Source organism: Pyrgilauda ruficollis, unplaced genomic scaffold (assembly GCF_017590135.1).
Source record: "Pyrgilauda ruficollis isolate IOZ18807 unplaced genomic scaffold, ASM1759013v1 scaffold2, whole genome shotgun sequence".
NCBI lineage: Eukaryota > Metazoa > Chordata > Aves > Passeriformes > Passeridae > Pyrgilauda > Pyrgilauda ruficollis.
Genome location: NW_024519206.1, coordinates 9521483 through 9545181, shown reverse-complemented (window position 1 = coordinate 9545181; position 23699 = coordinate 9521483). Strand labels below are relative to the sequence as shown.

Below are 23699 nucleotides of genomic sequence, written 5' to 3'. Positions count from 1 at the left end.
AAAGACTACATACCTGCACTGGTTATGGATTCTACCTGGATGAATGCTAATATAGGGTGACACAGTTTTATCCACATAGGATCCAAATCCAAGTCGAAAATCAAGAGAAATATTCTCCATCTTTTTAGATAAAGCAAATCCAACGGAATTTAACTTTTCTATATTGTTGTGCATAGAGGCTGAGACATCAACTAAATAGTAAAGATCCACAGGGTATTTCTCTAAAGGACGAACTTTCAACATAAAGTTTGCTTCACTTCCTGATTAAAAAAAGAAACAAATATGTTTATTTACTATTTTTGAATGGACATGCTTAAAAATACATTTATTTTTGTAGCAACCTCAGCACAAAGTTGTTTGTGTCAGCAAAGAGAAAAACAAACAAACATGAAAATCTCCCAAGAGTAAAAGAAACCTTGAAGAAGCATTCAAAAATAAGCCATAAAGGTCTGTTTTAGAGAACATCTTGGGGTTTTTTTCTTGCAGGACCACTGTGCAACTTATTGTAAAAATCTGACTTCTCCACATTTTGTTTTAAATTCATGGTTATGCAATCCCTTTGGCATTATAACAAAAAGCAGTTGTGGCTCACAAAGGACACAGATCTGCATACAAATTGGGGTCAGTCACTTCAAGGTTGTCACTTCAAAGTATGTAAATGTATCCTGCAAATAGTTTGTCATATGACAGAATCCAAAACTACAAACACAACACAAGGACAGCGCAGCCTCACAAATTCACATAAATAATGATAAAAGTTTATCTCAAACTGCTTCCAAAGATTTGATGAGAAAGCTCCGTGGGATCAAAAAATATATATATATACTTAAAATGTTCTAATATTAAAATAATTCCACCTTTTGGCATATACAAAACAGAATTCTTATTTCAGGATTATAGATGTTAATGCTTTGGAAGCTGCTAACACAGTCCTCACATTCTTGCTTGTCTAATATTCTGCAATGTCAGCAAAACGACTGAAGTGATTTTATGGGCAGAGTAGGTACAGGAATGCACAGTTTCAAATTAGCCATCATTTTATGCTATCCAAAGTGTGAGCTCACAGCAGAAATGAGTTTAGGACCTTCATGTGATGAGTGGAGAATCTAGTCCAGTACTGTGAAATGAAGATACAGCAAAGGACAGGAGGAAGGAAGATGTTACAGAAGAACTATGCAGGTTTTCAATAAAAACTATCAAAAGGTACATCCAGTACAGAGATCTTACTCAGAAAATTTAGATATGCAAAGTACTTTCTTCCAATGGTCTTTGAACATAATCCATCTGAAAATGTCAGGATTTGTCCGTATTAGGTCTTGCATGAGGAAAACAATTTCAGTGTGCTGTAACTTATGTTTCCTCCTTGCCAATGTAAATTGAATTACTTTTTGTAAATGACCCTTGCAGGTCTCCAGTTTGCATATAGTGAGATACTGAGTGCAGCCTTTATTTTTTCCCACATAAATCCTAAATGATGAGTATATGTAAGCAGTGACAAAACTCCCCAGTATCAAAACAAAAGCATCTTTATCTGTGTGATTATACTGTATCAAATGTCTGTTTTGAGTAAAATATATAGTGGTATACCTGTGTGTTTCCCTGAGGTGGAAAATATGGGCAAGATATCTATCTATAAAAAGTTTTTCTTCTGGAGTCCTTGAAATTTCATTCTTCTGCTACCCTGATGCAAGAATTTGTACAAAGCATAAGGAACTCCAAACTTAATTTCATTATTTACTGGAAAAAAAGGTTAATGAAACCAAATTTGAGAAAGCTAACATTTTTTCCTATGAATCCAGTATGCCTTTGGAAATGTGATCACAGACAGTGCTTAGAGGTAGCTCAGTTCCTGAAACCCTTTCTCAAAGCAGAAATGAGTCACTTTGGAAGGAGACTGAGGAAAGGGGAAGTGCTGATGTTACCTTGACTGTTTTATTATTGTAAAGTGTGAAAACCAGAGATCCTTTGTGCTTTACACACATGCAGATCCCTCCTTTTTCCCTTGTAACTGACAGAAAATGATCATTTCTACAGTGAAGATCAGTAAAATATTTCTCCTAAACATTTAATGTTTTCCAGACAAAGATTGATCCCTCTCACATATTTCTTCCTCCCATTATTCTTTGCAAAAGAAATAAATTAAATTTTATTGAGTGAATGATAACAGCATCCCTTTATATCACCCTCACTTTTGCTGTTGGCTACAGCTTTTTTAGAGACAGAGAATGAACACTGATTTAGACATGTGCTGGGGGCAAGTGGAGAAATACTAGTTATAAAAAAATTCAGGCAGTGAACACCTATGCCTTTTTCAGGAATGTAGTATTTTCTTATATTACAGTTTTGATATTTTTCTAGTTGTCTAGTCAATGCACTTGAAAGTAAAGAAATAATTAAGAAGTTTATCAAATTATGAAATTAGGAATTATAACTCTATTTACTTTCAGAAGGAATAGTTTATACATATGTAAGGCAAAACTGTTAGTGTAAGTGGCTAAAGAATCAAGAAACCACATAAGAGAACAGGAAAGACTACCTAAAATTCCCTTTCCACTTTTTACTTGCATTATTCCACACTGTTTGACAGAAATAATTCTTGGTGAAGATGATACTTGAATATGGGATACACACTCACAGTTCTTCTATACAATGCTACAGCATCATTCTTCCAAATCATTATTCCAGATGATTCTTCACAAAAATATCTGTACTTAGAAGTATTGTTTTTATTTTAAATTTATTATAATATCAATGTGTTAGAGACGACCCAACCTGGACGCAGTTGGACTGAAACTTTTCCTGGTGTCACTTGTGTATTTGTTTCATGGTCACTAGGTATTGTGACATGAACCGTGGGGTTTTCAACCAAATCTGATTGGCAGCCTCTTTTCATTAAGTTGAAAACAGTGTCACAGCGTCCCTTCTGTGTTGTGCCAGCCATGAAATCCTGTTTAATAAGAAAAAAAAGTACAAAACAATCTGAGCTGAAAAAAAACCTGTGCTAACTTCAAAGGATGAAGAAAAACAAAACACTGGTCTTTGAAACAATAAAATATGCTACTATAATTGCATAAATTATAGAAAAATTCATGAAGCCATATGTTTTTAATGATAACAATGATGCAATATTTAAATTAAAGTTAAATCTAATTGCACATTGACTCTTTTCTACACAGAAAATTTTAAAATGAGAAATAGGGTCTTGCATAATCAGAACAAGTTGACTTTGGAGAAAAAGGAAATTACACACTGTTATTATGTCACTAAAAAAAAGTTCTGTGCTATGCTATGAGCTCATTTTAGCAAGAAATCATCATTCCCACAACATCAAAACAGGTTAGTTTTCAGAAGAAACCACTGGTAATGTTATTCAGGCTGATATTTAGTAGGAACACCAGAGGTCAGCTCTAGATTTAGCCACCCTGAATTTGTCTATGCCACTACACAAAATCAAAAGACCTGCTGAACTACATCATTTCAATTCCCAGAAAGAAGAAACCATATATAATTACAGGAGTGGACAGTTTAGGATGTCACCAACATAAAAAAGCCCTTGTAGATACAGAAATGTGATTAGTAAAAGGATGACGTCAGAAGCAGCCCATCCTTTTCTGCATTGAAAGTGAAAACTTGTCAAAAATTGTGCCAAAATGATCCAATGCAAAATTCCTTCCTGACCACTAATCTGATGATTAATACGATTCTGAACATGCGGGGGGGGGGGGAGAAAAAAAAGACAAGATCTTTTGTAGTCTTTCAAAGTATTGGTCCATCTGACTCAAAGCTGAAGACCAACCAAACAAAGGACAATCTCTGCAAATGGTGAAAATAAGCAATCTAAAATGCAGCCAACTGTGTATTAGATAATAAATGGTCATCCAGACCCTGTAAAGACTAGAGAAAGCCCCTGGACAATGAAATATGACAGTCCTGTATCTTGTGTTTCAAATTTCAAAGCTTCTTTTTGTAGTCTATCTCTGATATGTTTTTTCTATAGCCTTCCCTTTTAAAAACAACAGAGACCACTTTTTAAAGTTACTGCTATTTATATACTCTTTTTGGTGTATATTTTTCAAAAAGCTAGATTTTTAAATGTGTAAAGAATTAAGCTACTCTCGTTACCAGTAATGACTAATAGATTTGTAGTGTTTTCTGAGGTCCACTGTGTGTAGGTATAAATTCAAAGCATCTCAAGAGTTCCTCAGGACTGATTATCTTACTAAAAAGATTTTTCTCATGAAGCAGGCAGGCTAAGCTGCATTGCAATATTTCCATCTGTAATAATATGGGTTATGCTGTTCCATAATCATGGATAGTGTGTAGATGAGCCAGCTATCTAAGAGGGTCTGAGAAAGCCCTGGTGTCCATGAACAGCTCTCAGGATTGACTCGAGAAGTGAGGTAGGACAAGCAGAGCAGAAGTGAAACCAGCCAAGTCCATGTGCCTACTTAGAAGGGGACCTACTGCAGCTCCATAGCACTGGAGAATTAGCAAATGCTGTTCTGTAATAAATGCAGATGGAGGAGGATAAAGCTTTGCTCTTTGTACGACAGAACATGGGACCAGAATAATGAACACTGTAATCCATTGTGCCATCTACACGTGCTAAGCTTCCTCTGGGAAAATAAGCCCTGCATGCCCTGCCCTGCATGCCTCTACCCATCCTTGCATTACTCACCCTTTGTACCTTTGGCAGATGAAGTTAATGATTCCAAGACATAATATCTCAGGTATTACCACTGCCTAACACTTATCTCTGCCAGATACACCCCAGGAACTTATCTACCTTCTCTGCTAACCTGAAAGCTACCACTGGTAATTTCCACAGGACCTTAAAGAGCATTTGAGCTTATGACTGCCAGAGATATTCCTCAAAAGCTTGCTCCTCTGAAGTGATTACTCAGAATCATGCTATCAACAGGGTTATGTGTTTTCTGTCAAACAAAAGCAGAAATTCTCATATTCTTACAGTTTGCAAAGTAACAATAATTTCAGAATAATTCTTGCTACCTAAGATCTACCTTCTGTGCCAAGTCTCAAAACTGACAGTTTCCAGCATCAAAATGAGAAAAGCATAATTTTTTCCATTTGTGATAGGATCATAATATAATGTGAAGCTGAAGTCAACTCCACTGTTAGTACAACCTTCTGCTAAATGCAGTAGACATATATGTATAGACTTGCTTTCATATATGATAAGGACTTAATACAAAGTACTGATAAGTAATTTTGCTTTCAAAGCCAAAAACTGTTAAAATCTCAAAGCTACTGTAAGTCTGCCAAAGCTGTCTACAAACCAGATGGAATGCATTAAGAAGGTCTCACTTTATTTAAAATTACTGCAATTTTCCAAATAAAAGATTGCATTTTCTCCTTTGGAAACAAAATGTATTTCACATGATTTCTCAGGTTCTGTCTCTAGGGGTCATTTAAAGATTTTCTTGCTATTTCTCACTATAATTTTCTCAGTTTGAAGGTCTTTATCTTTATAAAGATCAGAAGCAGCTAAAATATAAAGTCAAATGTAATTAAGCAAAATGCCATACCTCTTGAGCACACCATCCACACTCTGGACCCAAAGCAAGACACTTTGTGCATGTTACGGCATTTGAAGTGGCACATCTGTTTTCCGCTGCAATGAAATACAAACCCAGACATTCATGATTTATGATGATATGTGAAATTGTAAAATACCTAATTTTAAACCAAGATTTCAAAAATTACTTCTCCAGATTAAGAGTGATGACAATATATTAAAACAGAAGTAAAACACAACAAAGGCACTGTGGCAAGGGAACACAATTTTCTTTTCTCTACAATCTAGAACTACATGCACAAATTGAATAAACTCTATTCACAATTCACAAGGCCAAATGTTTAAGATCCTGACTCAGAATAATTTTGAAGAGCAAGTTTATCTTTGGCATGTATCTTGCTGATTTACTGCCTAACAGAAAAGAATTTACTAGGTAGCTTATCATTTCACAGACATTTTCCCTTTAAGTCATTTACACTTGACTGAATTATTCATTATTCACTCCTCATGAAACCCAAAGCATTTTCTCACCTTCTATAAATATTCCCCCTCTACATATTCATTTTTTGCAATGAATAGTTTCCCAGAAGAGGAAGATTTTCTTTTCCAGAAGCAAATAGAAATGAATCCAACACTACATGTGTCACAGATTGAAGACATCATTCTGTACCAACAATTGCAAAAATTGTGCCTACTTACATGTCTACCAGCAAAGTCCTTTATATCCTTCTCACATCTTTGTTTTACAGATCATTGCTTAAGTTACCGCTCTCTCCTATGAAACTTTGACAGTTGGTATTGAGAAGAGTCTTTTCAAGGGACTTGGTCAGCTCAGCTTGAATGCCAGCATTAGTGTATCCTTTCAGCATGTTGAGCACAAGTCTCCTGCACACCAGCACACCTCTTAACAAGACAGAAGTCACCTTCTGGGAGTTATATGGAGGGCACAAAATGCACAGCTCGGTAGTACTGTGTTAAACAACACTGCTTTGTGGCATGTTCAGCATGCCGTATTAGAAAATATAAAGGGAACAAAATAAATTTAATTTCTGCATACAACAAAAGGCTACATATGTTAATTGGTTCATTGTGATAGTGTGCATCATTACATCAAAATAGTTTGATGAAAGGTTTGGTTTTCATCCAAAGTTTTGGCAATGTGCACTGTCTCAGATTATTTCTTTCCAACCTGCAATAATAATGCAAACCATCTTTCTTTTTAGGTAATGAGACAAACTTCTCACAGTGGACAGCTGTATTAGGAAAATATGTACTAAAATACCTTTTTTAAAATATTTATTTTGCTGATTTCAGCTATGGATTATAAGATGAGATCCTGTATCATATAAACAGCTAGTTTTCAAGAGGTCACTTTGAACAATGGCTGATGCAAGGCACTAATCACAGTTTGCATTTTATTATTATCAACAACACATAGACTAGTATTAACAAGCCTAGTGCGGCACAATTGCAGCATTATACTGATAATGTGTAGATTAGTGGCAATTTAATTAATCTCAAAGGTCAGACTGATATTTTTATTTCATACCAACTGCTGCTGACAATTTTTGCCATGAAGGCAATGTGAGAAAAAAAAAAAAGCATAAATGAAAATGAGAGCTACAGGTATGATATAAACAGTAAGTTGAAAAGCAGCCTGGGAAGGTGTTAGAATGCAGAGAAAACTGATTAAAGGGTGGGAGAGGTTGGTAGAGATAAATAAAGAAGGAGTTGCTACGGAGAAAGAAAAGAACAAAACAAAATCTGAAGGTTTTGTTTGGTTTCTTTTTGTTATAAAAACAAGCACAGCAAATTTTACTTGGATGTGAAATGAGAGCAAGCTCATTCAGCACTAACACAATAAAACTTTTTTTGTAATTATAATAAGATAGCAACTGCACTTTATGCAGTCCTAGTTCTGCACTCTGAAAGAGCAGTCCTGGAGGTCGTAGAAAATGTTACCACATACTGCAGGAGAGGGAAAAAAGTATGAAGATTTTGGGTAGGTACTGACATGCACAGAGTTGTAGACTTTGCTACAGATCCCTTTCTAGACAGTATTCACAAAGTGCAAAGACTCAGAATGAAAAGTTGTTGAAGGAGTAAAAATAAAAGGAATGTAATTTTTCTTGGCAAACAAACACCCCTCCCATCTTCAACTGGGTATCAAAGACAGCAGAGGTGAAAGGCGTTACAAGAAAAAAAGAATGATAAATTCAGTAAAAGTGTCAAAGGATAAGGAAAAATGTAAGTTGCTGATCTGCATAGTGGTTTTTAGAGCACCATAGCAAAATAGGGAGAAAATTACATGAACTTTGAAGTTCCCAATTCAAGTTAATATTCATTGTAAGAGACAGAGCTGTTCTGATAAGAATAGCTGACATGAAAAAAATGAGAAACCCGTGTTTCTATCTGTTCAGATAAGGAATACAGAAGATTAATTCCTACTCATTGCAATCAGTAAACCAAGTAAACCAAACAGTAAGTATGGCCTAATTAATTTCCTGCAATAATATCTGAGACTCCTTTCTTAAGACATATAATCCTATCTGCAAAACACATATTTTAATTTAAATGCCATTGACCACGTAACAAAATACTAACACCTTTTTTTAATATGCACTTGCTAAAAAAACCAACAGTATGTGTCTATGTGCCATTTTCCAGATGCATTGGAAAACTGACTGAAAAATAACTGTCCCAATTTTTTTCCTGTATGGTTAGTTTATTGAATCTATTGAAACTTGATTTAGTTTATTAATACAGCCTGTCTAGTAAAACACAGGGGGGTCTGTGTGCCTTTGCAGACTGCTAAGTCAGAAAAAATATCTTAAAATCCAGTTTCAGTGTGATCACAGCAGATAAAACATTTTAACAAATGAGATATACAGTACTTCTGGATGCAAAACTCTTTGCTGATAACTCTACAGTCTCAAGAGCTCAATTTTCACGACATGAAGTCACAGATTGGCAATAGAAAAACTTGGTACCATTGGAACAAAAGGTTGAAATTTTGTGTTTTTAATAAAGAGAAATGTGAAAAAGTTGAATTAATTTCTTTATTTATTATTCTGTCTACATCACTACTCTGGTTCCCAAGTACATAGTCCATTTTAACAGTAACATTTATGGACATGCTTTCATTCATCAAATATTTACTATTTAGTTGTAAACCTACTCTAAAACCATAACTGTTGAATATAAACTTTTCAGTTGCTTTAAAAAAACCATGGTAAAGCATGAAATATTTTTTAATGAGTTGACTTTAAAAAAGAACTGAGATTTTTCCTGCCACTTCACCAAAAACAGAGTCCAGACAAGACTGAGTTACTGTTCAGCCAAAGCTAAAGGCTAGTTTCTACTGGCTTAGTTTGAACTGATGTATGCCAAAAGGTATTTTCGACAAGGGCCAAATTCTGTGCTGGGAACTGCACAGGCATATGCATATAATAAAAAGTGCATCAGGTTAAACTACACTTTTCCAGCCTACTCCACAAAATTACAACCATGCTCCAACAACTGCAGCTATTTACAGTGATCACAGGTGTGGCAAGCCTAAACTCTCCGCAACAAGAGGGATCAAGGCAAGACAAACATCCTATATGTTATAATTATATCCTGCCTCCTTATTATGAAAATAACCTTATCGCAATCAGGGTATTTATCTCAAAGATGAAATAGCAATAAAGCACTCTGGCGTCTCAGAGGGGATGTTAAACAGGTTTTCAAACAGACAGCACTCTGTTCAAGTACAGCCAAGAATTTGGATTTGTATCAGCTTCACAGTTGGTACACGCTTGTGCTGGTTTTGGAGGGTGTACCAGTTGCTTTCTTAAAAGACAAAGCCAAAATATAGCTTGCAGCTTATACTCCCTGATCACGGCCCCCACACTGGTGAACACTCATTAAGGCAAGCAGATAGGAAAATATTCAGCTTCCACAGAGCTGGTTTTCCTTCAATTGTGCACCTAATATTGTTCAAGGGCAGCCATCAGCCAGGCTATCCCTCTGCACAGATAGTGAATGAGGCCTTCACTAACTTGTGTATAGCCTAATTTATGAGGAAAGCTGGAGCTTTTATACAGTATACTGCAGTTACCTTCACCTTTCTGTCTTCAGAGCAGAGCAACATGATCCTGCAGAGGGGACAGACAGTGGCAGTCCCACCTAACACACGGCTTCCCCATTCACTCTGGCTGAGGGTGCAGGTACAATGAAACGCATTATAAAAATGCTACAGAGGAGGGATTATTTTTCCATGATTATTATGTAGGACAGTAACTTGCTCAGATTACAGGAAAAAAATGAGTGTCTGTGCTTTAACTGCCATTCCTAAAACCCAGTCCTGGAATTAGGGATTTTCCCCTCTTTTTTTTTTTTATTTTTTTTTCCAAACAATAAATATATTATCTCTTCCTTTTGTGCCATACCTTAAAAACACACAATGTCATCACCAGATTTTCCAATAAGATTACAAGGTATACCTCAAAATCAGCTTTAAGAGGTACTCAACCTTGCCCAGGAAAGGAGATTCCAACTTGAATACTGTACACTTTTTATGCTTTATAATAAAATTCTAAGATTACTTGAGAATACCAAATTCTTTCCTCTCCCATTTTTTTCTATTTCATATGGGATTTGTTAATTTGTTTCACTTCGTCATTAACTTTTGGGCATTTTAGTTTCACTATTTAGACAGAAAGAAGCTAAGCTGCACACTGACTTTAAAATGTTTTTGCCAGCAACAAAAGAAGCAGTAAACTAAAACTGCATGGCAGAGATATGTTTTTACTAAGAAAATAAAGACGTGTAAAAGAAAGGTGCAAAACACTATTAAATTCTGAGCTCTCAAAAAATACTTCTGTAAACCTGGCACGTGAGTAAAAACACCTTTCCAAACAAACAAACAAGATAAAAAACCCTTCAAATCAAACGAATCAACTTTTACAGTGCTGCTAATAGGAAAAATGGAACTGGAAGAGATAAACCGTAATGTGGTTACAGAAATGGCAAGAGGCAGAGGTGAGAATCGAGTAAGAAGTCTTTGCACATCTAAATAAATGCAGTGAAAAGAATCACTAGTGAACAAGTCCTCATAATTGATAGGGACTTTCCATTCCTAACTCTGATAATATACCACCCCCCAGAGATTTGGGGTTCCCAAATTAACCTGCATTACCTATGAAGACAGTACCTTTTAAACATGAGGGTCATTAGTTACAGCTACACATGTGATTTAAAAAGGCATTAAAATGCAAAGCAATGCAGAAGTCTGCCTGAATGAGTTTATGCCTTTGCAAAGCACGCAGGAAAAAGCATCAAGATCTTCCTTTTTTGCACATTGTGCAAGGTTTGGGTGATGCCACTGGAGAGAGCTGACACTGGCTTTCAGCTGAACAGTGCAGACAAAAGGGGAGGACACCTCTGTCAACACAGCATTGGGAAAGCCCTGGCAGAAAACAACAGTCATAGCTGATGCTGGAGGATACAAAATGCTTTGTAAGTCTGCTCTGTAAAGGCACATAGACATGGAGTTCCCAAAAAGTGTATGGACACTTCTGTAATTAGAGAAGGATATTCATATTAGGCTCTGAGCCATTTATATAAGGCTCAATAAGGTGAAGTGCCGGGTTCAGCATTTCAGTCAGAGCAACCCCATGTGGCACTACAGGCTGGGGGGAAAAGGGGCTGGAAAGATGCCAGTGAAAAAGACATTGAGGTTCTGGAGCATGCACAGAGAAGGGCAAGAGAGCTGGGGAAGGGTCTGGCACAAGTCTTATGAGGAGCAGCTGAGGGAGCTGGAGTGGTTTAGTCTAGAGAACTGGAGGCGGGGAGGGGGGGGACACCTTATCACACTCTACAATTACCTGAAAAGGATGTTGCAGCAAGGTGGGGGTTGGCCTCTTCTCCAGGATAACAAGCAATAAGACAAAAGGATATGGCCTCAAGTTGTGCCAGGGAAGGTTTAGATTGGATATCAGGAAAAACATCTTCACTGAAAGGGCTGTCAAGCCTTGGAACAGGCTGCCCAGGGAAGCGGAAGAGTCACTGTCCCCTGGAGATATTTAAAAGACGTGTATTTAAAAGATGTGATGGTGAGGTACATGTTTTAGTGGTGGGCTTGTGCTGGGTTAATGGTTGAGAATCTTAAGGGCATTTTCCCACCTAAATGATGCTATGATTCAAGGAGATTCTCCTGACATTCTCTGAGCCTACCTGTGTCTTTCTTATCCCCATCTCTCAGAAAAGTTCCAGCACTTACATGAAGTGCACATTATTCAAGATGAAGACTTGGGGAACATAAGCCTCAGACAGATGCATAGCAACCTAAGTTTTTAATGCATATATAGCAATTTTGAAGTTTTGGGTTTTTTTTTTCAGGAAGATGTATAAAACAGCATTTTCGAAAAGGTACTACCCATAGTAGCTGCTGGTATCACAGTTAGGACTCAAAGCACAACATTCAAACCACAGCCCCAGACACGGCCTTGACTATGAGAGACAGAGCTACTGACTACTCCAGTCTGACTTTGTTCCCAAGCCACAATACAGAATGAAAACAAGCAATGCAACCTTGAAATTTTTCACAACACAATTTTTGTTTCTTGGCCAACTTTACTTGTAGCCTCTCCTTTCTATGAAACTTCCTGCCTTTCTGGGAGATGGTTACATTTTGTTGATGCAATCCATGCCTGCAAACAATGAGTCAAAGACTACTTGGCTTCAGAAACTAACCTATCCCGTCTCTTGCAAATAAAAACATACAGGAAAATTTACTAGGATTATATCATTAGAACAGACTAATTTCCCGCAGTCATAAAAGCTAATGCTTCTAAGTTTGATGGTCCTGTTTGCACAGCTTGACACCAATAAAAATGCAAAGCATATGGAACCAGAGAGCTTAGAATGTTTGTTTTTTGGGGTTTTTTTTAATCTCTTGATTTCAAGGAAACTTCAAGATGTGTGGAGTTGTGTTAATTCTGTTTCCTAGGATAGGAATCATTGTACTCCAGTCATCTACAGCTGCTAGAAGCTCCCTCGGAGTTGATCAGCTTGAACACAGCCATGCTGCTTCAGCAAAGCCTTGAATGGCTACTGCCATATATCATTGCTAATTTAATTTCTTTTGTATTAGTAAGCACTGTTAGCAGGTAGCCCATCAACAGCCCAGAATGGTCGGTACTTTCCTGTGTATTCTATAAAGTCTTACCTAATTAGGAGGTCATGATGGTTATAAAGGTAGATAAAAATGACTGTTTTCTGCCTGCTTAAGAAGATCAACCTCGAATAAAAGACAAGCCCAAGCTTTATGTTCCACCATTTTCTATAGGTCTACCTCCTCAAACCAGGCCTTCAACCCCCAATTGTTTCTCTAAAGTACCCTTTTATTGCATGTCTAATCATCACCAAATTGTTGCTTTCTGCCCTATAGGAGCATGACCTCATCCTGGCACTGTCTCTTCATTTACATACCCAGCAGCAGTGCAGAGGATGGCAACTGCTAAGAATAGCTCAGGGCTATTTCTTCCCACACAGTGTCACCAAAGACAACCTGATAGATTCTTAGTCCATAGCAATGAAAACAGCTTACTTCATTCTCTTTTATCTGCATACATGGTGGTTTGGAACAAACCTATTCTGCATTTTAGATTGAAATTCCCAGAGCTGACAAGCCAGGGGAACAAGTCCCTCAGTTCTGAACACAAGATGATAAACTGAATATTGCCTTTTACATAAGATTTTCCTGAAACAAACCAACAGCTGTGCATGGGTGGATGAGGGAGACAGGTCATTGAACATACATAGTTTACACCCTAAATGAGAAAACCTCAAGAATATTAAATAAAAGCTAAGACTGGTATCAGAGAGGATAACTACCACTCTCTAAGGACTTGTATGTAGTCCACAAGACTGGGAGGAGCTCTTGAATAATCAAGAGGGCTATTTAAATAATGTTACTGTTTTCTAGAATACCAAGTCTTTGGTATTTGTTATTTCAATAATTTGTTTTTCAATAGGATTTTTAATCTCCAAGGATGGTTATTGTTCCTGAGACAAATTGGTAAAAAACTTTCTGGGATTTTTTTCATAATTAAAAACCTCAAAACCCAACCCACCTGTCTAGGAACAGACACTGGCCAGCCTCTATTCTAGGTTTAGCCTGTTAAATTTTTATAATTCAGGGGCAAAGATTACACAAAACATGACAGTGGGCTATAAAATATGCAGACTCACATACTAACTATAAGTAAACTACAGGTGCACACAGACTGTTTGAATGCAAGCTTCTCCTTTTGCTGTTTCAAGGAAGTATGCACATATGTGTAGGGTCTGCAGGTGCAGACCTTAAATACTCTCTAAGGGACAGACTTCAAACGTGCAAATTCTAGGCATTAAACAGGTAGTGGTTTATTTAATGTTCTGAAGTAATGCCACAACATTTTTAACAGCAAAATACACTCCAACAATTTTGCTTAGATTAGGAAGAGCCTGCTTGCTGATGTCATTAGTTTTATTTAGTTACTTTGTGCCATTTGTGCCATTGTGTAAGTTGTTACAAGTTTCTTATTTCCTGGTAGTCTTGTTTGAATAAAAAGATAGGAATTTGATTGTTTCCAGGAAGAAGCTCCCATCTGAGAGAAGCAAGTTGTCCTCAACACAGTACCAACCCTTTCCACCCTGCAGAGATAAGATGGAAATAAATTGTACTCTCAAGAACAGAACAAACAGAATTCACTTAGCCTAATTCCCTTGAACATCGAAAAGGAACAGAATTTATTTTGGAAAGGGCAGCTACTGGTTTAATCAGACTTGGACTACTTTCGTGATGCCACCATTCATCATGCAGCTGTATTCATAACACTGCTACAACTGCAAAACACCAAAAATAATAAAGTCTTCAATATCTGAACCCAATGAACTACTGCTGCTAACAATCTAACTCCCAAATCAGTGGGCAGAGAAGAGGCCTCAAATACAATGAAAATCAAACATCCAGGAACATCATTCAACCTGCCTAAAGCTACAGAAATTTCTTTCGCCAATAATTACAGTTAAAATACTTGTCTCAGCATCTTTCAATGACTATAAATCAGACTCATTATTATTGTCACCATGGGTAAATACCAAGAAGTTACCACAGGCATATGACAATGAAGTCATGGGAAGCAGAGAAACATATAAAGAAAAAAGTCAATTATGAGTTTTGCAAAGTTTTCAATTTAGGCCAATTTAGCTTCAGCTAGAATTTGCTTTTTTGGCAGCTTTCTAATGCTGTAAATTCTGATCATCCTGAAATACTTACATTTTGCTCAAGGGGTTATTCTTGTTCTGCCACCAGAACAAGGGGGAATCCTGAATGGCTGGCAAGAAGCTTACTTTTCTTCTTGGAGAAAGGTTCCATTACAGTGTACAGCGAACTAATTCATTAGAGCCCCACTTCCTTCCCAAAAGTTAAACTAAATAGCCTAAGTCCATTTATGTAAACTGCCAAAAGGAAAAAAATTAATGAAGTTCAAGTCCTTAGAAAAGAATAACAGACCATATCCTACTTTGTCCATCAAAAATTATGTTTGCTGAAGCAGATGAGAAAGAATTATTACATCTTTCCACTAGTTAGACAGAAGACAGCAATTAGTAGAGGAGATACAGGAACTTTGAAAACAAGATTTCGCTGAAAAGGAGGATGCATGTAGAATGAGAAGCACCGAGGCCTTAGAATTTTATTAAAAAAAACCCCAAAACACAGAAAGTTTATTAACAAAATGGAAGCTATATCCTTCTTCAGTTTTCTCTTTTCAGTAAATTCATCATGAGAAGTCAAATTTATACCAAGATGTCTGGATTACCAGTTACAGTAAAAGCTCTAAATAGTTCACATATATAAGTTTTGAAAATATAACATATGACTTTAATGCCATTTATATATTTTAAGAACACTAAGCAAACTTTACAGGTCAGAACACCAAGCTATTCCACTTGTTCTTCTTACCCTGACAGAAGTCATTAAATCCCAATCACTGCCTTAGATGCACCTATCCTGATTTAAGAAAGTACACTTTTTCTATATTGTTTTTAAAATATACATTGTTGAAAAAAAATGTAATGTAGATTTAATTTATACATTAAGATTAATGTTTCTTACATCAGATCTATTCACAGAATCATAGGAGAGAATCAGATTAATTTAGGTTGGAAAGGACTGCTAAGATCATGTACACCAGTGCTTAACCCAATACTGCCAAGTCCACCACTAATCCTCTGCACTGATATATATTTATATGAAAAACTTGAGTTTATATGTCTGAGGCTTCTCTTTCTCCTCTTTGAGTTTTTGTCCTGAATGATTCCACCTCCATACAAGTGGGGGAACTTTTCAGAGATGAGAATAAGAAAGGCACATGTAGGTTCAGAAGTACCTCCTTGAATCATAGCATAATTTAGGCTGGAAAAGATCCTTTAAATCCTCTAGTTCAACTGTTAACTGTTATTAGAAAGTCTTGATAAATATCAGCAGCCCATGTTAACTTACACAATTTGTAAATAAAATATCTTCCATTTTTCCTCTCCTATGGTAATTAGTAATTAGTTCTAATTGTCCCAAACTCAAGACATAACATGGACAAGTCATCACAAATTATTCATAGGGATTTGAAAAATATTGCCAGCATTTAAGTTCTCTATAAAGTATAAGGGAGATTATAATCTGACATTTTAATATCCACTTGTGGAATGGGGGTCATTTAATTAAGATTTTCTTTAGCTTCCATGAAGTTCACATTCTGACATCTTTCCGATGGTTTGGGGAAGTAAATTAGATTGTATGGAAAATCGAATTTATTCATTTAGGCCTCTTGACTAATGGGGTCTAATTTTTGCTTTCTCAGTTGTTGCAGTTCCAGTCCTTGAAAGTTTAAAGGCCCAAAAAGAAGCAATTGCCTCTTCAAACTGTAGAGAGTATTTCTGATGCATGCAATCTTCAGACTGCCTTGACAACTTTCCTCAGCAACAGCATATCCAAAATAACAGAGACAACCTTTCCAGAGCATCAAGAGTATGGTTATTGCTCTTCTAGCTCATAAACTGCCCCTCTCATCTCTTTTCCCAGCCTGATCTCAAACACCTGCAGCATACAAACATTGTAAACACTATACATGCAACTATGAGTTTCATTCAACTTGTAAAAACCATAAAATAAAAAAAAAAATCTTACCACATAAGCCCCCCGAAGAGACATGAAATTGCAACAGATTATGAGAAGCGTACAATTTGCAAAGCAAATGTATGCATGTTATTGGCATAATGTGCTCCTTGAGCAATGCACACATAAACAAACGTCTCCCTCACTATTCCTCAGAACTGCAACTTACAGCCCTCTCAAACACCCAAGGTGTTTTTCCCCCAAAGGCTGGTTCCCAAAGGTTCCCAAAAGGTTGGCTTTCCCAAAGATGGCCCATTAGCCCTAGGGAGCAGATCACCCATGCAGACTCAGGAAATGAAAAATGGGTTTTCTCTTCTTCTTGGATTGTTTTAAGCCTCAGGAAAAGCTGAACTGGCTCAGTGTTGGGTATTCCATACAGCTCAGCTTCTTCCACTGAGTCTCATTAGAAAATGGGCCGCATGGGTACACAAGAGAATTAACAGACAAACACCAATTAAAGCTATCATGATGAATCTTTTATTTCAGACTTTTTTGTGCGCTTGTGTGTGTGTCATGGGACATTTCCTGATCACCTCTCTTCAAAAACTTCTATGGGTGGTTTGAATAGCTTTTCTTACTCCTTTGAGAAGTAACACGAGTAATGGTCTATAAAACTTTCTTACTAGAGGGATCACATGGAAATCTGATGTGACAAGACTGATGAAGCACCAAAGACCTTGATGGGAGAAAATTAATGAATCAAAAGTCATGCTATTGGCATATATCAATTAACAATTGACCCTTTCATGATCACAGATCCCCTACTTTCCCCAGTGGTCTTTCCAAATGACACTCTCAAGAAGACTGAAAATACAAACTTTTAAAGTCGGTATTTAAAGAGACCTGTCAATCACAACTATCTAAGAGAATTGCTGTGTGACTGTTCTCCAACTTTTAATTCAGAGATAAAGATTTTCATTCCATCCCATCCCTGTTTGCACATCACAAGTACACTCTGTTTACTTAAGCTTCATAGAGGAATAACTCCCTGGGTATTTTGGAAAGCACCAAATACCTTAGTTTTCAGATTTTAATATTATTATAACTGGTTTTGGGACACTGGAGATTTGAACCAATGTCATCTATTAACCCTGACTAATCAGTCATTCTTCAGTACTTAAGCCCCACATAACTCATGTGCTTATACAGCAGTTAAAAAATAAGTTTCAGCAGCTGGGTTCTGAACAAGGCAAGAGTACTGTCTTCACTGAAGCGAGCACTCACTCAACTGGTTAGCACAATGCATACACACGCTTTTGCTGTAGACTCCTGCTTTTATTCAGTTCACTGGTTTACATCTTTAGGAGCTGGTCAAGTTTAATACTCAGACATAAATGTAGGGATCTGTAGAAATCCCTACAGAACTAGGTTGATTCTTATGTCAGGTGTTTGTTATAATTGGCTTACTGAACTGCAAATTTCCTTTTGGTGAGACTTATTGAACAAGGGACTCTTTGTAGAAGGCAGCAACACTACTCTTTTTATCTGAGCTTACAGGACCTGTAATTTAGGAATTGCACATTTACAGCATTGTGAGATTTCCTTCTGCACTCCTTGTAACTTCAAACCCTGTGCCAAATTCTACCTTTACTTATCCCCAAGCAGTGACTCACATCTCAAACTGCAGTTTGCAGAACAAATACCTCAGGTAGTATCAAGCCCTCAATTTTTCAATTGGAAGAGCCACAAACGCTCCAATATGAATGAAATACATTTGAGTTCCATGTACATTTCATATTAATTCCAGTCTCTTTTAGAACTGGAGATTCAGTGCAACAGATGTGCAGGTTCTGCCAACTCTGCACATAAATAAACTGGATTTGCTGATGGCACAGGAACAGCACAATGCTTTTCTCCATGCCCAGCACTGTTGATGCAAAGAGGAGTGGCGGCTTGAACAAAGCCATGCTGCCAAATATCTGTACATGGAGCTGCTGCCCAGTCTCTCTCAAAGCAGCCTGCAGACATTCAAAGAATCCAGGTGGTGCTGTACTGGCTACCACAGCCAAATGTAAAAATCACAAATAACATTAATAATAACAAAAAATTTCATGTGTTCATTCACAGAAAAACAAAACAAAATACTCTTCTTGCTTCAACTGCGGCTGTAGCCTGTAAAGTGATTATGTATGAAGGAAAGAATTCAGTGTGCCTTTCAGCTTTCATGAATTAGCAGAGGTTTCAAATGAAAAGGAAAAAAACAAGGTCTATGTGAGTTACAGTCTGCCCATTCTGAGAGCTGTTGTCACAATAACCCATGACGCATCGCCCATATATATTTTCACTATGAAGCACAACAAAGACAGCAAGCATCCTTTGGCATACAAAAGCCCCATGCACAACCTCTCCTGTGGCATTCTCTCCTGATGCATTATTTGCACTAGTGTGTACCCAGGAAATACAGTCATGAGCAAAAACAACGCTGCATTCAGGCACAGAACCATCCTCTTCATAAAGTTTCAATTAGCCTTTCAACTCAATTGCACTGCATTAAAAAAAAATCTGGGATACTACATACAAGATGTCATGTTTCATAAGAAATTTAATAATATATTTTATTTTTCCTATTGACATTTAGTTTGGTTCTGAATTCAAAGTATGAAGCCAAAAAAGTAAAATAAATTATCCTATGAAAGTTAACAAATTATTCAATTGTTTTTAATAGCACTGGGCAAATCCTACTGAATTAGGCATGAATTTGTCACATATGCAATAAAGAATTTAAGACTAATACATTGTTTCCATTGTAAATCTCAGTTTCAGAGGTTACATGTTAACATTTTAAATCAGCTCCAGGCTTAAGCTGGGAAATGCCAATTATTCCACAAGCAGAAAAAAAATGCAGAAAGATAATTGACAACCAGATCTGCTTTTATGATCACTTGTAGCTAAATAAGATCTTTATGAAATACCTGACTAACCTGCTTGCTCTGTCAACTGCTGCACTATCTAAGGTACATTTGCACAAACTCCCCTCAGCCTGCACACATTAAAACTGATGCTGGGGGCTTTGAAAAGCAATCCCACATCGCGAGGGGTTACCCACATCTAGCACAGCCTTTTTCAGCCAAAAAGCATAGCTCCCGGGGAACTGTCAACATGCACGTTATCCCAAGGTAAACAGAAGACAATCTTCTAGTAGCTCTATCCCTATTTAACCCTGCCACTGCATGCCATATAAACGACGTAAAACAGAATGTAACCATCCCCAAGAACTGTCCATCCCTAGCTCGGGTCCCCCGGAGGAGTCCGCGTGCCGCTTCGCGGAGTGTTGCGGAGGGTGCACTCCAGGACCCGCAGCACCCTGGAGTGCGACAGTCCCGCCGGCTCCCCGGGACCTACCACGGCTCCCTAAAGGCGGACGTCCCCGTTGTGAGCAGTTAAACCACGGGCTGGCCCTGGCGGTGTGAGGTTTGGACAGGAGCCGCTCCAGCCTGGCTCTCCCTGCAGGTACCGTCCGCCCGGCCGGAGAGTGCCGGTGGCGCCGGGCGGTCCCAGCTGTCAGCGCTGTGCCCCAAGGCAGCCGCCGGGCCCAGGCAAGCCCCCCACCCCCGCACGACCCCACGCCAGACAAACCCAGCCACAGCCCCAACCAGCCGGGGCACAGCGAGCAGCCCCAGGCGCTCGGACACTTACAGCGCTGGCAGAGTCCCGGCACGGCCGCCAGCAGCCGGGCCGCCCCGAGGAAGGTTCCGGGGCCACGCTGGCACCTGGGCACGGAGACGATCCCCGCGGTGAGGCACGCCAGCAGCGGCACCCACATCATGCGCCGCGGCCGGCACTGCTCCCGCTCCCTCGCCCTCTTCTCGGGGCCGCGTCTCGGCGCCGCGGCGCGCTCAGTCCCGGCCCCCGCGGGGGCGGCGGCGGGGCCGGGGGAGGGGCGGCGGCGGGCCCGGGACAGGTAGGGAGCTCGGAGGGGCGGGCGGGGGCCGCCGCATCTCGGGGGCAGCGCCTGCCGCGCCCCCGCGCCCCGCCACGACCGGCCCTCCCCCGGCGGCAGAGGGGCCCCGGCCGAGCGCGGAGCTTGGCTCCCGCCATCAGCCTCCAGCCCGGCGGGCCAGGGGCGCCTCGCCGCCCGCGCTGCCTGGGGGGCGCGGGCAGGCTCCTGGCACCGCGCGGGGAACGGCGGCGGCGGCTCCGCACCTCCCTCGGGCGAAGAGGGCGGCTGCCGGGGGAGGGCGGGGACGGCCGCCCCCTGCCCGCCCCCGCCGGGGCCAGGTGGGCGCTGCCCGCCGCCGTCCCGAGGCGCCGCCGGTCCGCCTCTCCGCGCCGGGAAGACGGGGTGTGCTGAGGACGGGGAGGAGAGGGCCGGAGACCGCGGCCGGCAGCGCTGCGCGGCGCTGTGCGGCCCCAGCGCGGAGGGTGCGCGCCGGGCCCGCGGGTCCCCTCAGGTTGCCAGGAGACGGCAGCGGGGCAGGTTTCGAGGGCGGGAGTGCGGGGGCGGGCCCGGCGGTGAAGTCATTGCGCCCGCCCGCGCCTTTGTTCGGCGGCGGCTTGGGTCGCGGCTCCCTGAGCTCGGCACGGCCGCTGCCCCCGGGCGGGGAGGCGGGCGAAGGCCGCGGGCAGAGCGCTGCGCCGCTTGCCTCCTCCGCACCTCGCCCGCCGCTTTGGCCCTGTGGCAGCCGCTCCGCGTCGCTCTGCCGGCTGTCCCGGCCCTCGCTCCATGTGACCCACCGCCGCTTGCTTGTGCGACCCTCGCTGTCTGCACCTCCGTAACCCGCGGCGCTGCCCAGCGGCCCCAGGAACGCCGCCGTTTCCCCCGGGGCGTTCCGTTGGCAGTAGCGCGCCGGCCCCTGGTGCGGCCGCCAAAACTTCACTATCTAGAACCACCTCCCCTCCTTTACCGCCCTCCCCGAATGTTTTCTGCCCGGAGTTTCCACCCCTCCGGGCGCAGTGGGAGTACCGCAAAGGTTAACCATGTCGGGAAAGTACCGCCCCGTGCGGGCCAGGAAAGCCCCACCGGGCCAAGGTGCGACCTCGGCCGCCGCCCCGCCCCGCCCGGCTCCGCTCCCCGGAGGAGCTCCCTGCAGCTCCCGTCCCTGTGCTCCCCGAGAGGGCACCGCTCCCCGCGGAGGCTGGGGGTGGAGGCGCTTTCCCGCTAGGTAAAACCCTCCTGGGCACCTCGCCCTGTCACACGCCGGTGGCCGGGCCCCGCCCGGATGCGCTGCTAGGTGTGCCGACCTCGGGTCTCTGACGGCCAGCCCTGTGGCATCCTTAATTTCTGATACCGGCAACAGATGACAGTGCGCACAGGGTCCTAAAAGGATCTCTATGCTGCATCCAAGTCTATGTATCCTATGCAGGGTACAAGTTTAATAAATCCTGCAAATGCAACCAGTGTAAATCATGTGCTGTTTCACTGCCTTAACAAATAAAGGGCTGCGGAAGCAGAATGTCAGAGGTCAGAAACTGAGCACGGTGGGTTTGTTCAAGAGTGGTGAGGAAGAGCTGGCAATGTAGCAATCTCGTGGTCCCACTCTTGGGAGTTTTTAAATGATGTATCATCTTTTTTTGCTTCATTTTGGAAAAATTCCCCATTGCAGACATCTGACTATCATTCCTTGAGTGGTCATAGCCCAAATGGGGATATGGGATGTGAGAAAGCCATATGCAATGACATTCAGAAAGAAGTGTAGCATCTACAGGACTTCAAATATTGTGGCATTCTTTACCTAAAAGCTTTATGATTTCAGAGGCCATAGTCTCAAACACTGTAGGTGACAGCTACATGTCCCTTGAGAACTCAGTTACTATTTGAAATAAGATACACTGGTGACTGGTGAACTAAACTCAGTTTACTCCTGTTGGGTACTGTAATGTGTACTTTACAGATCATGATGTTGCAATTTTATGGTGATTCAAACGTATCTTGAAAAAAAGGATTCAGATGATACATCAAGAACTTCGAGGAAATATCTTTAAACAAAATGCCAGCAGGACTGAAACTGGGATCTCTCTATTTTGGATTTTTCACCTGCGTAGTCTAAGTGGTGCTGATGGGAGGAACAATAAAGTTGATATCCCATACAGATATATTGTATATGAAACTATTTCTTAGAATGTAAATTATCATAAGCAGCATAAAGAAAATGGCTGTGTTCTCAACAGCATGAATTATCTTATGAGTTTCTAAGCAAAGGCTGTTCATCATGCAAGTAGGAATCAGTCATTACATGCACTACTTCTGATGAGATCATGCAAGGATTTTGTATTCTGGGCAGAGAGCCAATACCTGCAGTTTAATTTGGAAGAACAAAAATGGATAATTTTCATATAAAATCTGATAATAAGGTTACCAAATAAAACCACTCTGGTCATTAACTTAAACGCTGAAAACATAACAAAAAGGATGCCAGTGTTGGGTGAGATTTATGCACTCTGAATAAAGTCACCAGTAAAAAAGGCAAGAGCTGAAGAGACCAATAGTTTAGGCCTCAGTGTATAGAGGCTGCTATAAGAGTTTAAAGTATGGTCTGCTACTTTATGTAAAATGCCCTATTTCTTTAGCTTCATTCTTCTCATGGTGAAATCCAAGGACTTAAAAGCATTTACTTTGCAGTGATAGCATCTTTGAATATATTGTTATTTAGACAGTGTTTATAATGCAATTACATAATTAAGCGGGAGTTTTGAATAATAATTCTAGGCTTGCAAGTGGAGAAACTGAATCATCCAAGGTCACATATGAGAGTATGTAACTCTTAAACTCCTGTAACAAGGAATCTAACACGACTGGAAATGGATTTGAAGTCTCAATCCATTGTCCTGTCCACAGGGCTATGAAACCTTGAAGCAATGTGTTTGTGGAATCTCTGTCCTTGGAGAGAGTTGAAACTTAGCTGAACATATTCCCAAGCAGACTGAACTAATTGAACCTGTTTTGAGCAGAGGGATGGTTGGGCCTCAGGGGTCTTTTTCCAGCCTAAGTTATTCTACAAATTTTTGTGGTGGAAAGTGTGTTAT

General features: G+C 40.3%; 1 protein-coding gene across 1 annotated transcript in view; it reads right to left on the bottom strand.

Moving 5' to 3' along the window:
* Positions 1–20921, bottom strand: part of ITGB8 (integrin subunit beta 8) — a 43817-nt gene extending 22896 nt beyond the window's left edge. The window contains exons 1-4 of the mRNA XM_041466691.1: positions 20373–20921; positions 5547–5632; positions 2773–2947; positions 14–260 (exon numbers count right to left, since the gene is read on the bottom strand). Of these exons, the coding sequence (XP_041322625.1) occupies positions 14–260; positions 2773–2947; positions 5547–5632; positions 20373–20502 (638 nt within the window). The 5' untranslated portion in view covers positions 20503–20921. The remainder of the gene's footprint in view (positions 1–13; positions 261–2772; positions 2948–5546; positions 5633–20372) is intronic.
* Positions 20922–23699: the final 2778 nt, after the last annotated feature.